The sequence below is a fragment of the Camellia sinensis genome, chromosome 3 (genome assembly GCF_055761805.1).
Source record: "Camellia sinensis isolate YWXY chromosome 3, ASM5576180v1, whole genome shotgun sequence".
Lineage (NCBI taxonomy): Eukaryota > Viridiplantae > Streptophyta > Magnoliopsida > Ericales > Theaceae > Camellia > Camellia sinensis.
The window spans coordinates 115,422,072-115,438,864 of record NC_138963.1 but is presented as its reverse complement, the minus strand read 5'-3'; the positions used below and the strand labels follow the sequence as shown (position 1 = coordinate 115,438,864).

General features: G+C 41.9%; 1 protein-coding gene across 1 annotated transcript; it reads right to left on the bottom strand.

Moving 5' to 3' along the window:
* Window positions 1–14,569: 14,569 nt before the first annotated feature.
* Window positions 14,570–14,992, bottom strand: LOC145821787 (uncharacterized). Its single transcript, XM_082918355.1, has one exon. It carries the CDS (start codon window positions 14,990–14,992, stop codon window positions 14,570–14,572), a length of 423 nt encoding a protein of 140 aa, XP_082774481.1.
* Window positions 14,993–16,793: the final 1,801 nt, after the last annotated feature.

The following is a 16,793-nucleotide window of genomic DNA, read 5'->3' as shown; positions in this document are numbered from 1 at the left end:
TTTAGGCTTTATGTGTTCGTGTGTGCATTCATTTCATATTGAGTTGTACAATTTGGCTCCTCGGCCAACATGCATCGAGATGCGTGATTGGTGGCCCGAGGGTCGAGAACTATACTCCCTTGAGCTTGTGTAATGATAGGGAGGGTGGTTGTGCATATATGTGTTGCAAATACTTTTCCATGCCCCTTTCTTGCCCTCTGTTGCAAAAAAACATAAACGAGCAGCAAAAACTGGTCGAGCGACCAGATAAAGTGGCTAGCCTACCACTTTTTCTGGTTCTCACCACAAAAAGTGGTCGGCAGGTGGTCTCCAAGGCCAATATCTGGTAGGCAGCATCCCTACAGATTCCCAAGGTGGAGTTTCATCTCTCTGGAGCTTGGTGCAAGTTTCTGAGATCAATTGCAAACAGAGGCAAATCGGGGCGTCGCGAGGGATTTCCGAACAAGGCGACTTGAGCATGCCTGCATCCTTTGTCATCCAAACCAGAGCTGAGGCAGCCTACTTCATATAGTTTATATGCTTATTTAATTGCTAACTTAGTTAATTTGTTAATTAGTTAGAGTTATGTAATAATTAGCTGTAGCTTGTTATTCATTCTTTTGTGTAATAACTAGCTTAATTAGATTAGCTTAGATTAGCTAGTTAGCTTGTTATTCGGACCCTCCGTCGAGAGGGCGAATTTTGTAATAAGTGTGCGTGTGTGTGATGCATGTCTTCCAACCCCCACTTCTTTCTCCCTTTTATTTACCAGCTTACGATGGTTGGTTTTAGGGCATGTTTTAATTAGCATCCTTATGTTAGCATGTTTGCATTCATTCATCTGTCTTGCATGCACCGGGCTCGGCGTATCATACTAACTGCATTGTATTTCAATTCCAAGTTGAATACATGTTATTTGTAGCATCTCATGTGCCATCTTAGAATAGCCAAGTCTATCTTAGTTGCATTTTGCATGTGTTGCATTAGCCATCTTAACATGAACTAGGATCATACATTGATTACTAACTAGTTCCTGTTTTGGCTCGGAGTACTCGATGAGTGTTTATGCTTTAGCATCCTTGCATGTGTGTGAGTGACTGCTATGATAGCATGCTTGCCATGAGGATAACTGCTTATGTGATATAACTGCCTGAATGCCTGTGGGTGAAGGTTAGATTACTTGAATTGGAACAATTCATTGATTGCAAGTTTTGAGCCCACTTGAGAGTGGCAAATCACCATGTTTTCTAAGCCCACTTGAGGGTGGGAAAATCCGCATTTTAGCCTACTTGCGAGTAGCAAACCACTTTCAAAAACAAACATGAGATGTTTTGTTCCAACTTAGGCGATCCAGTCTATACTTGTATACTGTGCGCATCACATAGTAAGTCTAGGTTAATAACCGGAATAAGAGCACATGTGTTTTCAAAAACAAGATATCATGTTAGTAAAGGCCGATCTTTGATCAGGCGAGTGGGGGTGCTCATTGCATGACCTTCCCCTCTCATACCCAAGTTCCCGAGCTGAGGCAACTTTGGTGATGATGGACACGTGGCCTTAGGCACGAGTCAGGGTTTCCTGAATTTCCCAAAAATAAAATATTTAGGTGGCGACTCTATATCTGGCAAAGCAGTCCATGTTTGGCACTTCTTTCTAAAAATCATTTTTTCAAAACGATTTGCCGGATTTGAACTCTTTGGTGATTTATCAATCTCGCATTGCACTTTGCAAGATCAGATTAAGAACCGTGACATTGAGGTCGAACTGTAGTGAGCCCAATGAACAAAACGGGATTTTCCCGGGACGTTTGGGCGCGTCTACAATGTCTTAGATGTGCCGGCTACCTTCAATTTGCTGTTAGGGAGACCCTGGTTGCACCACGTAAAGGCTGTCTCCTCTACTCTCCACCAGATGTTGAAGTATCCTCATGGGAGAGGAGTAGCAATTATTTTTGGGAAGTCCTCCATCCATCTGCCGCCAGAAGTGACCATGCCAGTGCTAGAGATCAAACATGGCTAGGATGATGTATTCCTCTCGGGATTCACTATGGCTGAAGCTCGGGTAGTACAGACCATTTTGGCTACAGACGAAGGCATGTACATCAGTGCCCAGTCCATTTACTTCATGAACAAACTACGGTACGTTCCAAGAATGGGCCTTGAAAGGAGTGGTTAGAAAGGTGTTGTAGCCTTGACAAATGTGCCACACAACCCACATGCCTTTGGACTGGGCTATGTGCCCACTAAAGAGGATTGGATCAGAAAGATGGAAGAAATGAAAGGCACCAAGGCCAAGCAAGCCGAAAAACGTTATGAACTCATCTACAGGCCAATCCAAGGGACAATGAATGACCATTTTGTTTGAGAATGAGAAGATTTTCCATTTTGTGGCTTCCCCGAGCATTGGGTAAATTCCTCGAAGCTGTGTGCCCCCAGGTTCGAGATCTTCTTTGACTATCACCTGTAGGACAATGATGATGATAAAGGCTGAACTAAGCATCAAAGTTGAACAGAGCATGGAAGGTGACTCAGATGACAGTGAACCTGGAGTAGGGGTAGCACTGGCTAGTCTCATGACAGATCCTGCGGCCGACCTAAAAAACTTGGGGGATAACTTTACTTTCTCCATGATCGAGGAAGAACCAGATGTGAACCCAACCAGTGACATTTTGAATGTATCAGGGGCACCATCTCTTACTTGGTAGCTGGAGGAAGGCTATCTGTCCAGTTCTGAATCGAATGATGAGCTAGAATCTAATTCTACTAAGTCCATGGGTCGGGATCAGATTCAAGTTCTTTTGAGTCTGAGTCTGGTATTTCTGGGGATAATAACCCGGATACCAAAGTCCTGTCTAGGTCTTTATTCAGCTTTTCTTTTGAGTCTGTAACCGAAGATTTGAACCTTTTGAATGAAAACTATGCAGATTCTGTGCCATTAGTTTATTTTATTGACCAAGATTTTCAAAATTTTAATGAAAACGAAGAGGAAGAAATTCCTCTGGCTTTGAAGAACTTGATTAATCGAGAGGATGAGAGGTTTGCCAAACCCTATGCTGATGAAATCATTGCCATTAATGTGGGTACCGAGAAGGATCCGTGCTTGGTCCAAATCGAGTCCACGTTGTCTTTGGAGGAGTACGAGTGTTTAATCACTTTATTAAAAGATTTCAAAGATGTTTTGTCATGGTCTTACAAAGACATGCCTAGAATTGATCCTAAGATTGTACAACACTGGATCCCTCTCAACCTTGAGGCCTGACCAGTCAAGTAGAAGCTACGCAAAATTCGTCTGGATTGGGCACTGAAAATCAAAAAAGAAGTCACTAAGTAGATTGATGCAAGATTCTTGTTAGTATCCGAGTATCAGACCTAGTTGGCCAATATCATCCCAGTGCTGAAGAAGGATGGTAGAATTTGGGTTTGCGTTGACTTTCGGGACTTGGAGTAGAGCCAGTCCGAGGGATGACTTTCCTCTGCCGCATATTGATGAGTTAGTGGATTTCACTACGGGCCATGCATTGTTATCATTTATGAATGGATTTTCTAGGTATAACTAGATTTTGATGGCACCTGAGGATAAAGAAAAAATTCACCACCCCATGGGGTACCTACTGCTATCGGTTTATGCCGTTTTGGTAGAAAAATGCTAGAGCTACCTATCAAAGGGCTACGACCACCATTCTGCACGACATGATCCACAAAGAGGTTGAGGTGTACGTGGACGACATGATTGTCAAGTCTAAAGAACGAGAGGTCCACTACACCACGCTGGAGAAATTCTTTCAACGGATCAAGGAATACAGATTGAGGTTAAACCCGTAGAAATGCACCTTCGGCGTAACGGCAGCAAAAATGCCGGGCTTTCTGATCACACAGAGGGACATTGAAGTAGATCCTTCCAAAATCAAGGCCATCTTAGAAATGCCACCACCAAGGACCGAAAAAGAGGTGTGTGGCTTTCTGGGTAAAGTGCAATTCATAAGACGTTTATTTCCAAATTAAACTTGACTTGTGAACCACTGTTTGGTCTCCTAAAGAAAGGGAAGAAATTCCAATGGGATGATCGATGTCAGTTTGCCTTTGAACAGGTTAAGCAGTACCTCCAGAATTCGTCTGTGTTATTGTCGCTAGAGCCGGGGAAGCTTTTCATTCTGTACTTGTCAGTAACAGACACGACCATGGAATGCATGCTCGCTCAGGAATCTGAAGATAGGGTGGACAAAGCTATCTACTACTTGAGCAAGAAAATGCTAGACTATAAGACCCGGTACACTCCTTTAGAGAAAGCTTGCCTAGCCTTGGTATAGGTTACCAGGAAGTCGAGGTACTACTTGTTAGCTCACTCTCTAATCCTGATTCGAGATTAGATTTCATTAAATATCTCTTTCAGAAACCAGCGCTTACGGGTAGGTTGGCTCGTTGGTTGCTTCTTCTCTCCTAATTTGATCTCAAATATGTCACCCGTAAGTCAGTCAAAGGAAGAGTTGTAGTGGAGTTCCTGGCAGATCACCCGGTAGAAGGAGATGAGGCAGTGGAATACTTGTTTCCAGATGAAGATATTTTGCAAGTTGAAGAGGAAACTTGGACAATGTACTTTGATGGAGTGTCCAATCAGTACGGTTATGGGAGAGGTGTTTTGCTGATAGCACCCGATGACTCACATATACCTTTAGCCTTCAAACTCTGGTTTAAGGTTTCCAACAATGATATAGAATATGAAGCATGCATTGCTGGTGTAGAAGCCACCCTAGAACTAAGGACAATAAGGTTAGATGTCATCGGGGACTTGAATTTGGTTGTTTCTCGAGCAAACGGAGACTGGAAAGTCAACAAAGAGAATATGAAGGTTTACCATCAAACCCTAGATGTTCTGATTCCGAGGTTTAAAAAATTGACATTCACGCATCTATTAAGAGAGAACAATAGGTTCGCTGATGCTTTAGCAACTCTATCTTCTATAGTAGACATCCCACTTTGGGTTCGTATGCATTCGATTATCATCGAACAGGAATACACGTTGGCTTATGAAACTATTGCCGTGATGGATGAAGTGCAAGACAAAAACCTTTGGTATTACGATATTTGGAACTTTCTGGAAAAGAAGACGTATCCACTAGGGGCAAATGCCAAGGAAAAACGGGAAATATGGCCTATAGCTGTCCAATTTATCATCTGCGGGGGTAAGCTATATAAAAGAGGTCATCTGGGAATGCATAAACTGTGTGTCGAGGAAGAGGAATCAAAGTGCCTTATGGAGGCTATCCACGGCGGAGAATGCGGGGCGCATATAAATGGTGTGATGCTAGCCCGAAAGATCCTCAGACAAGGCTATTATTGGTTCCCTATGGAGGATAATTGTATTGGTTTTGTATAGCGATGCCGCAAATGCCAAATTCATGCCAATTGCATTAATATTTCACTATTAAAGCTCTACAACATGACTTTGCCATGGCCTTTCTCAGTCTGGGGAATCGACGTTATCAGTGTTGTCTCGTTTAAAGGGTCGAACAAACATGAGTATATCCTAGTGGTGATTGATTGTTTTACGAAGTGGGCAGAAGCTTAATCCTATGCAGGGTTGAAAGCATCGCATGTGGCCAAATTTAACAGAAACAATATCATTTGTCGGTACGGAGTTTCAAACGAGATCATATCAGATAACAGCTCGCACTTCAAGAAAGAGGTGATAGAGTTGTTGGAGAAATACAATGTGGCTTTTCATAAGTCGTCTACATACACGCCACAAAACCAATGGAGCTGTTGAAGCCACCAATAAGAATGTCAAGAACATCTTGTACAAGATGGTTGAAACCTATAGGGACTGGCCGGATAAACTTTCGTTCACACTCTGGGGTTACAGAACCTCGATCTGAACATCTACAGGGGCAACCCCTTATTCTCTCGTCTACGGGATGAAAGCTGTTTTGCCAATTGAAATTGAAGTGCCATCACTGCGAGTTATGGCTGAGTGTCAGATAGTAGAGGCAAACTAGCAACAGAGCAGATTTGAGGAGTTAATGCCATTTGATGAGAGAAGGCTCATTGTATCATGTTCAGGGCTACCAGCACAAGATTGCTAGGGCTTTTAACAAGAAAGTTAAGTCCCAAAATCTCAAGGAAGGAGATATGGTACTGAAAGACAACTGAGCTCATATCCATGACCCTAGGGGCAAGTTCAGTCCCAATTGGACTGGTCCTTACATTATCAAAGCTATCTGGTCAGGAGGGGTGGCTATTCTTATGGACCTAGATGGCTTGGAATTTTCATAGCTGATCAACATGGACAAGTTGAAGAAATACTATCTCTGAGAGGCTCGCTAGGCCGAAAGCCTAGAAGGGCGACCTAGGCAAAAGTTAGAGCATGAAAAATTAGAAACAAAGAAAAACAGAGCTCGCAAAGTTGAAAACCCTAAAGGGCGACTTTGGTAAAAGTTAGAGTGCAAAAGGAGAGAGTTAATACTCGAGTGAACCTGAACCGAACTACATAAGTGTAGCTCGTCTTTTCATGCCCCGTTTTGGAAGACGAATAAGACCTACAATATTGGACTCCTGTGGTTTTGAATCTGATTCCACAAGTGCAATGTGAAATAGATAAACACAAAAGAGTCCAAATCTGGCAAATCTTTTAGAAAATTGATTTTGAATCAAATTGCCAAAAATAGACTGCTTTGCCAGATACAGAGTCGCCACGTCAATATTTTTGAGAAATTTGGGAAGCTCATGACTCGTGCCAAAGGCCACGTGTCTGTCATCACCAAGATTGTCTCGGTTTGAGAACTTAGGTACGAGAGGGGAAGGTCATGAATTGAGCACCCCCCGCTCGCCCGATCGAAGATCGGCCTCTACTAATCATGATATGAATCTTATGTACATTATATGCTCTAGTTTCGGTTTATTAGACTAGCATTACTATGTGATGCGCACACACAAGTACAGACTAACCTGCAAGAATTGGAACACTTGATTCATGTTTGTTTGCAAAATTGTTTCGAATATGTACCGCTTGAAAAAGTGATCGCATGTAAACATTACTCAAATTATTCCAATTCAAGCAATTAGCCTTCATCCACAGGCATTCAAGAAAATATAGCATTTAATCAATTAGCCTCATGGCAAGCATGTTAGACATGGCAACATCGACATGCGATATGCTAAAGCAAGTAAAAGGCTCACCTACTACTCCAAGCAAAAATAAACAAAAGAGTTAGAAAAATGCATGATCCTAACTATGTAACATGACTAATGCAACACATGCAATATGCAATCTAACTAGGCTCGGCTACTAATATGGCATATGAATCAATTTGATAGCTTGCGGTCTAAGCAAGTATTCAAAGAATTTTTAACTAACAATGCAAGTTAAAATGATGAACCGAGCCTCGGTGCATGCAATACAAATGGATGCAAACATGAGATATGCTAAACAAAACACGATGTCCTAATCTAACCATCACAAGCAGTTAAATAAAAGGAAGAAAGATGTGGGGTTAGAAGACATACACGCTATTACATTGTGTCCTCACACAAGAGGGTCCAAATGAATAAACTAACTAGCTAAGCTAAGTTAATTAATTAACTATAGCAACAAATGAATAATTTAGCAAAACTACTTTACTAATTATTGCAAACCGAATGAATTAATTAAGTAATCTAGCTAATTAAAATAATTACAACACGAGACAAATTAACTATTATAACTAATTAATTACAAAGCCACTATTTTAAGCACAATACTAATATATTTATAACATGGATAGCGAGGATCAATGGAGGGCTTATGTATGAATGCGGTTGCCACCCGAAAAAGCCATTGTTTCTGCTGTTGAATGCCTCTGTTGCACAATAGAACATTTGCATTGATTTCCACCCCCAGACCAACCCTGTTCTGGTTCAAAAGTACACTGCTGGATTTTGCAAAGGTGGCCAGCAGAAGGCCTGTCGTCCACTGATGATGGCCTGCCGGCCACCAATAGTGGCCCACCGGTCACTGACGATTGGATTGTCCTACTGCAACAGAGAGCAAACAGAGCAGAGACAGGGTATTCTCATAGGTTTTTTTGCACAATTTACCCCTCTTTATCATTTGAACAGCTCAAAGGAGTAGTAAGTTTGATTCACAAATCACCAATGGATGTAATTCCATTGTATGATGTGTGACGCCCCGATTCTACACTATTGGTTGCAGTCAAGGGAAAGTCATTAATGAGTCCTATGGTCAATAACCAAGTAAGATCCCAGATCGCCGGAGGAGTCAAATTAGCCTCCCTTCTAAGTCCAGCTTTCTTAGGCACTACCCTTTTGATAGATCTTAAAAGGTATTGACACAAGGTCTCATAAGCAACGATAAGGTTCATATATATACGTAGAATATAAATACATAACAACCACGAATATACTTAATTCAAAAGCTTGTTCCGTTACATTACATCCCAAAACAAAGTTTAAATCTTCACATGAGTCTTACAAAATATCAAAAAGAAATTTCTAACTTTCCTAAGATAGCCAAAAGTCTTCAAAGGTTTCAGGCTCGTCGTCTCCAGCTGTAAGTTCCTCTTCGTCACCTGGCATGACACGCCGTGAGCTTTGAATGCCCAGTAAACACACATACACCTCGTCTCTTTTTCCCCAGTCTAATACACAATCACAATATAATATCAAGTAGTAAAGCATGATACTCAAATAAATAAAGGGTTAAGTTAGATGTTAGTGAACAAGAAATCCCCCAAAGAGATTTCGTCCTCCCAACCACAAGAATCAGATGCGGATTATTCGGTATGCCCCATCTGTTGTTGCTTTGTTGCAGAACTAACCTCGGATGCCTACTAACGGTTATGTACCGTGTAGCGCCAACTGCAGGGCCTCAAAAGAAACGGTAAAATTGGGCCTTGCCCGAATCCCTCCTCACACCAAACCACCTAGGGTCCGAATACAACCACTCCGTTTAAGGATTCTGAAAACCACTTGCGCAAGACTTAAACTTCCAAATAGGGAACGCATCCCAACAATCCATACATCACACATTACCATCTTTTCATTACTCAAGTGATCGAAAACCCAATACCATCCCAATTAAGTTTTCCGTTGTGTTAAATGTTTTACATCAAGGTTAGACAACTTAACAAGATAATAGTATCCACACAAGCATGCATCAATAAGATGAAGAAGATGAAGAACATAACCATAACACATATAATATCATGCCAAGATATGATCATAAGCTAATAAACATTTTCATGAACACAAGGGCATAAGACATCAAACACAACAGAATTTTCCAGATTCAATATCACATAAGGATTAGAATGAAAAGACTATTTTAGGTTTTTCACCGGACTCGTCCTTCCTATGGTTCGTAGAGAATTTGATCTAGCTTCTAGAACATATTTTGGAAATGGGATAGTTTTTCTAGATTTTAAGTTATTTAGAAAACATTCCAGCGCTGTTCAGATTTGTCGATCGTTACGAAAATTTGATTTTCTTGCAAACCGCTCACTGTTTTTCTATGAAACCAATTTTAGTTGAAAGCTAACTCCTTAAGGAATATTTTAAAATAAAATAGAGGTCCAGAATAATTTTATACATTTTTCTAGACGTTTTGAGATTGGGCTACGAAAACAGATTCTAAGGTACCACTACTAGAAAACAGGGCTTTTGAGTCGGTAGCGAGCCGTCACAAATAGCGTATTTGCCGACGCAAAAACTTTTTGAGTCGGCAATCTGCCGACGCAAAAGGTTTTAATTTTTTGAGACGGTAGATTGCCGACTCAAAAAGTGGTTAAATGTTTTAAAAAATTTAACTCATAATTTTCTCATTGAGGCTCCCAAGTTTCGAACACACACCATTTGGACAATTTGACCCGAGGTCACCGCACTAAATCCACTTCACCACCATACCTCTTTCAGATATTAAACGAGATATATATTATTTATAGTATATACACTCAATATTAATATAAAAGTATATGTATAAATAAATATATTTATTAAATATAATCAAGTAAATATATATATATCTTGGCTATAAATTTTTTTTTTTGCTACGGCATCAGTTGCCGACACAAAAAGGTCTAATTTTTTGCGTCGGCACAAATTTGCCTACGCAAAAGGTCTATGCCGACTCAAAAGGTCTATCTTTTGTGTCGGTAAATTCAACCGACTCAAATAATGCTATCAAATATTAATTTTTTGTGTCGGCCAACGGTGCCGACGCTAAAGGTTTGGTATTTGAGTCGGTAACTCTGTGCCGTCTCAAAAAGGCTACCTTTTGCGACGGTAAAATTTGCCGACTCAAAAAACCAACTCAAAAGGCCCTTTCTTTAGTAGTGTACAATGCCCAAAACAAGAAGATTTATGAGAAAAGGGGTCCACTAAGTGAAAATTTTCGTTTCTTTTGTGATGAAAACATGCTAACTAACATACATTAAACTCAGAAAATTTTCTTGGAAGTGTGCCTTTGGAAAGTTTGAGAGATTGGTATGAAAAAAGATGGTTTTGTGCCGAAATGGGGGAAAATACAAGAGAGGTAGAATCAATGCTCAACTCTTAGCATTTTTAACACAAGTAACTCATCAATAACACATTTGAAAACATTATTTAGAACCCTTAAGAACATGTATTTGAAAAAGGAAAATGAAAAAGAAGGTTGTGTTGTGGCTTACTTGCTAAGCTTTGAACAAGATGGCTCTCTTCTTCCTCTCAAGACTTCTCTCTTGCTCTCCTTCCTCTCAAGACTCCTCACTTGCTCTCCTTCCTCTCTTCTAGCCAAATGTGTGTGTGTGAGTGTGTTGTTTGTGCTTGCCAAGCTAGGGGATGATGGTATTTATAGGCAATTTTTGGTGTAAAAGGACATAAAAGCCCACTAGTTGGAAATGGATGGAAATGTTAGGATTTGCTTGGAGTCTAATGGGATAGGAGTGATTAGGGAGCTTAATCATAGGATTAGGCAACATCTAGTTGATTCCTAGTTGAAATGAAACTAGTATTGGAAACAACATCCTAGGTCTAGGGTACTAGGTTTTGGGTTTTCTAGAATACCATGATCATAAATCTTGAAAATTGGCTTCTCACTTCTCCCTAGGGTGGCCGGCCATTGGGAAGGGTGATGGGGCTATTTTTTTAATCAATTTAGGTACTAGGGGCACATTCCTCAATGTATATATATATATATATATGTAGATTTCAATTGATTGATGGTACTTATAGTATAAGGGTACATGTACTAGTTTTTGAGGTAAATTTTGAATTTAAATAAAGAAGTAAGGGCTTGGAGTTAAATTCATGTATTGGAACCTTACTTATGTAGAATTAAACTAAATTAGGCTAAGGAACCTAATCCGACTTGGATATTCTTGTTTCGATTAAAAAAAAAAAATGCTAACCAACAAGATTTGAAATAATTCAAGGAATTGAGGGGTTTTAAGAAAATAATTCAAACATTAGGGTCTTTAAAGTGACTACATTTTTCAGGGGCTTCACAACCTATCCCCCTTAAAACAATTTCATCCCCGAAATTCAACTACATACTACCTTCGAAAAGCTCGGGGTAGTTTGCCTTCACCCAATCCTGGCGTTCCCAAGTAGATTCCTCAATTACCCGATGACGCCATAGCACGTTTACCAAGTGAACCATTTTGCCTCTAAGGTTCTTCTCTCGACTATCCTGTATTGCTACCAGTCTTTCTTTAAATGTAACATCTTTGTCAAGACCGATCTCTTCCCATTTGGGGACGTGTAACGGGTCAGCGATGTATTTTCTCAACATAGATACATGGAAGACGTTGTGTATCCCTGCTAACTACGGGGGCAGAGCTAGTCTATATGCTACTTTGCCCACATTTTCCAATACCTCAAAAGGCCCAATATATCGTGGTGATAGCTTCCCCTTACTCCCAAAACGTACGACTCCACACCTAGGTTGCACCTTTAGGAACACGTGGCTGCCTACTTCAAACATCAATGGTCTTCTCCTCCTGTCTGCATAATTCTTTTTGATGGTCTTGAGCAGTCTTTAACCATTGTCGGATCAATTTGACCTTCTTAGTAGTTTCTAGAACAAGTTAGGGTCCTATCAGATTTGCATCACCCACTTCCGTCTAACAAATCGGCGATCTACAAGGTCGTCCGTATAATGCTTCAAAGGGCGCCATACCGATGCTAGCTTGAAAGCTGCTGTTGTAGGCGAATTCAATTAGGGGTAGGTGTCGTTCCTAACTTCCTTGAAAATCCATTGCGCAAGCTCTCAACATATCTTCCAGTGTCTGGATGGTGCGTTCAGATTGTCTAACTGTCTGTGGGTGAAAGGCGGTGCTAAAACATAACTCAGTACCAAGAGCTTCCTGCAGGCTCCCCTAAAATCGAGAGGTGAATCGTGGATCACGATCTGACACAATAGATACCGAAATTCCATGCAGTCGAATGATCTCCCCAATGTAGAGCCTGCACATAGACTCTAAAGTGTCGGTCATCTTATAGGGTAAGAAATGTGCTGACTTGGTGAGGCGATCCACTATTACCCATATAGCATCGCGCCCCTTAGGTGACTTAGGCAACCCTGTCACAAAATCCATCGTTACATACTCCCACTTCCATTCGGTTATTGGTAAAGGTTGCAACATCCCCCCTGGTTTCTGATGTTCCGCCTTCACTTGTTGGCATGTCAGACATTTTGCTACAAATTTAGCCACTTCCTTCTTCATTCCATTCCACCAATACTGCCTCTTCAAATCTTGGTACGTTTTAGTCCCTCCTGGATGTACCGCAAATGCAGAATGATGACATTCCTTCAGTACCTTTCCTCTAAGTAACTCGTCAGTTGGTACAAACAATCTACCTTGGTATCTTAAGCTCTCATTGGGGTGAATTACCCAATCTGGCATGGGTTCTCTTGATTCCAGAAGTCCCTTGATATAGGCTACCTCTTGATCGTGCTTTTGGGCCTCCATGATCTCATTCATCAACTTAGGCATCACCTTCTACGCACTAAGATATGCTTTTGTATCTTGAGATTCTACTTGGATCCTGAATTCATTGAGTGTATTAACCATATCCCATTCCTTGACGGAGATCTTAGCCATCATCCCTCTGCTCTTGCGATTTAGAGCATCTGCTACTACATTGGCTTTACCGGGGTGATATGAGAGAGTGAACTGGAAATCTTCAAGATACTTCATCCATCGTCTCTGTCTCAAGTTTAGGTCCTTCTATGTAAATAGATACTTCAGACTCTTGTGATCTGTGAAAATCTCAAATTGTTCCCCATACAGGTAATGTTGCCATTGCTTTAGGGCAAACACTACGGCTGCTAACTCCAAGTCATGTGTGGGGTAGTTGCGCTCATGAGGTTTTAACTGCCTGGATCCATACGCGACTACCTTTCCATTTTGCATGAGCACACAACCTAACCCTTCTTTAGACGCATCACAATACACAGTGTACCCCTCTTCTCGTTCTGGGATGGTCAAGATTGGCGCACTAGTTAACCTCTTCTTTAGCTCTTGGAAGGATTTTTCGCAAGCTTCGTCCCACTCATACTTTACTCATTTTTGCGTCAAACGAGTCACTGGTTTAGCTAGTTTGGAGAAATCGTGGATGAACCTCCGGTAATAACCGGCCAATCCTAAGAAGCTGCGGATTGCTGACACAGTTTTTGGTTGTCTCCAATCTAATACTGCCTCCACCTTGGTTGGATCCACCACAATCCCATTCTCTGATACTACATGCCCTAAGAATTTTACTTCATTCAACCAGAACTCACATTTACTCTCCTTGGCATATAACCGATTATCCCTAAGAACTTGAAGGACAGTCTTTAAATGTTGCTCATGCTCTTCTTCAGACCTTGAATATACCAAGATGTCATCAATGAACACTACTACAAACTGGTCAAGGTATGGTCTAAAGATCTTATTCATTAGGCTCATGAATACTGCCGGTGCATTGGTTAGTCTGAAGGGCATTACTACAAACTCATAGTGGCCATATCTAGTACGAAAGGATGTTTTTGGTATATCCTCCTCCTTCACTCGTAGTTGATGGTAACCTGACCTGAGATCGATCTTTAAATAGCACCTTGAGCCTCTAAGTTGGTCAAAAAGGTCATCAATCCTTGGGAGTGGGTATCGGCTTTTAATCGTGACTCGATTGAGTTGACGATAATTGATGCATAGCCTCAACGACCTATCCTTCTTTTTAGCAAACAACATGGGTGCTCCCCATGGCGAAGTACTTGGCCTAATGAATCCTCTCTCGAGCAATTCCTGTAGTTGTGTCTTCAATTCTTGTAGTTCTGCTGGTGCCATGCGATACGGGGCCATGGATATTGGGGTAGTTCCAGGTTGCAGCTCGATGCTAAAGTCTACTTCCTGGGTTGGTGGCAATCTCAGTAATTCCGTAGGAAATACATCTGCATATTCGCATACTACGCGTGGAAGTTCTATTTCTCCTTGGCCCTCCTCATTTAGAATCAGACTTGCTATCCTACCCGCAAGTTGATCATGCCACTGCGTCCGATGTTTCGTTGAAGCCATGGGGTCTTGTCTATCCCCCTTAAACTGGAAATGTGTTCCATCTTGCGTGTGAGCTACCGCCTTTCTCTAACGATAGTCAATCACCACTCGGTGGGCAGACAACCAGTCCATGCCCAGAATGATATCAAAGTCTGACATTTCCATGACACGAAGGTTGCAAATTAAGCGTAGGTCCAACATTCTTATCTTACAGTCCTTACAGATCAATCCTACCCGAACGCATCCTCCCATAGGTGACATTACACTTAAGGCAGTTTCTAAAGGTTCACATACAAGTTCTAATGACTTAGCACAATCAGAGGATATAAAAGAATATGATGCACCAGTATCAAATAAAACATGCACCCAAGAATTGTATAGTACTAAATTACCCTCAATTACAGACGGGTTCGCTTCTTCCTTTTGCAAGGCAAAGATTCTGCCGGTTGCCTTCTGGTTGCCACTGGTCTTGGCATTCTGAGTTCCCCCACTCTTCTGGTGCTGCTGCATGGTAGATCCTGTCTTATTCGTCCAAGGCTTTTGTCCACCTAATGTCTGGGCATTTGTTCCGGAACCTCCTCCTTGGTATCCAGATGGAGGGGTTGGGGGCATTCGCTCTTTTTGTGCCCTAATTGTTGGCAATGAAAGCACTGGATTTGTCCCATCGGCCTTTGTTGATAGCCTCCTCTCTGGATCTGTTGTTGCAGTTGCTGTCGTTGCTGTTGTGGTTGTGGTCTGGGGTAGGGCTTCGAGGTCATGTTTTCTTTCTGATTCCTTTGAGGTTCAACAGGCATCTGACTCCCTCTCCTCTTGTTCCAGGCCTTTCTAGCGTCGGTTACTTCCTTTTTCAGATTCTAATGCCGTTTCCAGCACCTCGGCATATGAGGGAAGTCGTTGCGAAAGAACTCTTCCCCTGATTGTAAGGTCCAATCCCCACTCGAACATCCTTGCTTTCTCTTCATCATTTGATACGTATTTAGTTGCGTAACGGGCTAACTCTTCAAATTTTGCAGCATATTGGGTCACGGTCATATTTCCTTGTTCCAAGTTTGGAATTCCTTGACTCGTTCTCTGCGGATCGTACTTGGGAAATATTTATTTAGGAATAGTTCCCTGAACTGGTTCCATGATAGGCTCGCTACGTCACGAGTATTCTTGATTAACTCCCACCAATGGTCTGCCTCATCATCAAGCTCGAATACTGCCAAAGCTATTCTATCAGCGGCCTCGGTTATGCCCATGGTGTCTAGCATTTTCTCTATCTGCCGAAGCCAATTTTCAGGTATCTATGGGTCCGGTACACCTGTGAACTTTGGGGGCCTCTGCTTTCGAAACTCAGAAAAGAGTCGAGTCCTCTCATTCTGTCGATTGTTCCTTAATTGCCCTAGTTCCTCCAAAATTTGATGACCTAGGTTATTGGGGATGTCAGCCTCTGCGGGGACGGGTCCGTGTTGATTTCTGGGACGGTTTCGTACATTGTTGCTGGTTTCGGTATAGCCATTAGCTCGCGTGTCCACTATTCTGTTCATGGCACGTGGTGAGTTGGTTTCCAGTCTTAGAAAATCTTACTACTTAGATTTGAAATAAAGGTTCAGTTTCCTTGGGGTGTACTAAAGCAAGTAATAGTCAATAACACATCATTCATATATTATAATAGGCATCATTACAAAAGGGCTCCTATATCGGAGTTACATTCAAAGAGCATCTACGCATTACAAAGTTCAGGCTATCTTATTCTAAGGATCCCCATCAGTGGATCTTACAAAAGTCTAGTTTCACTATCCCTCGAATTAGTTCTCGTTTCCCGACCAATCAAAGTCTTTTTCTGGGTCTTCATCAACGGAGTCAGTGGCTTGGTCCGGAGAGCGGGGGGTGTACATTGGTGAGGGGGGATTGTGTTCAGATGACACCTCTATAGGGTAGGCTGGGTTTGCTCCTTGCTGTTCTGGTGGCTGCTCCGTATTCATTGGTTGATTGTTGCCTGGCCCCTGATAACAAGTTGCGTGACTTTCAGCCGAAGTCGATGGTCGGTGGTCGGTGGTATGCTCTGGTGGTCAAAGCTTGGTGTATCAAGGAGTCCATCCTCTGATCGTCTTGCTCCATTCGGATCGCCTTCTTCGCTGCCCGGCTCAAAAATTGTAGGCAGCGCTGCACCAGGGACCTCTTCTGCTCCCTCATATAGCGGGAGTACTCCGTCTCCACCTTACGTATCTCGGTTCTGATCATTTCCTCGGCGGCACTTGTACAGTGTCGACGGCAAAAGTAGGGGGTAACAGACATGGCCCTCCTTCCTTGCATACGGAAAGTACCC

Bases quoted from the DNA above. Each gene is read 5' to 3' on its own strand.
- LOC145821787 (XM_082918355.1), bottom strand. From the start codon at position 14,992: ATGCAGCAGCACCAGAAGAGTGGGGGAACTCAGAATGCCAAGACCAGT.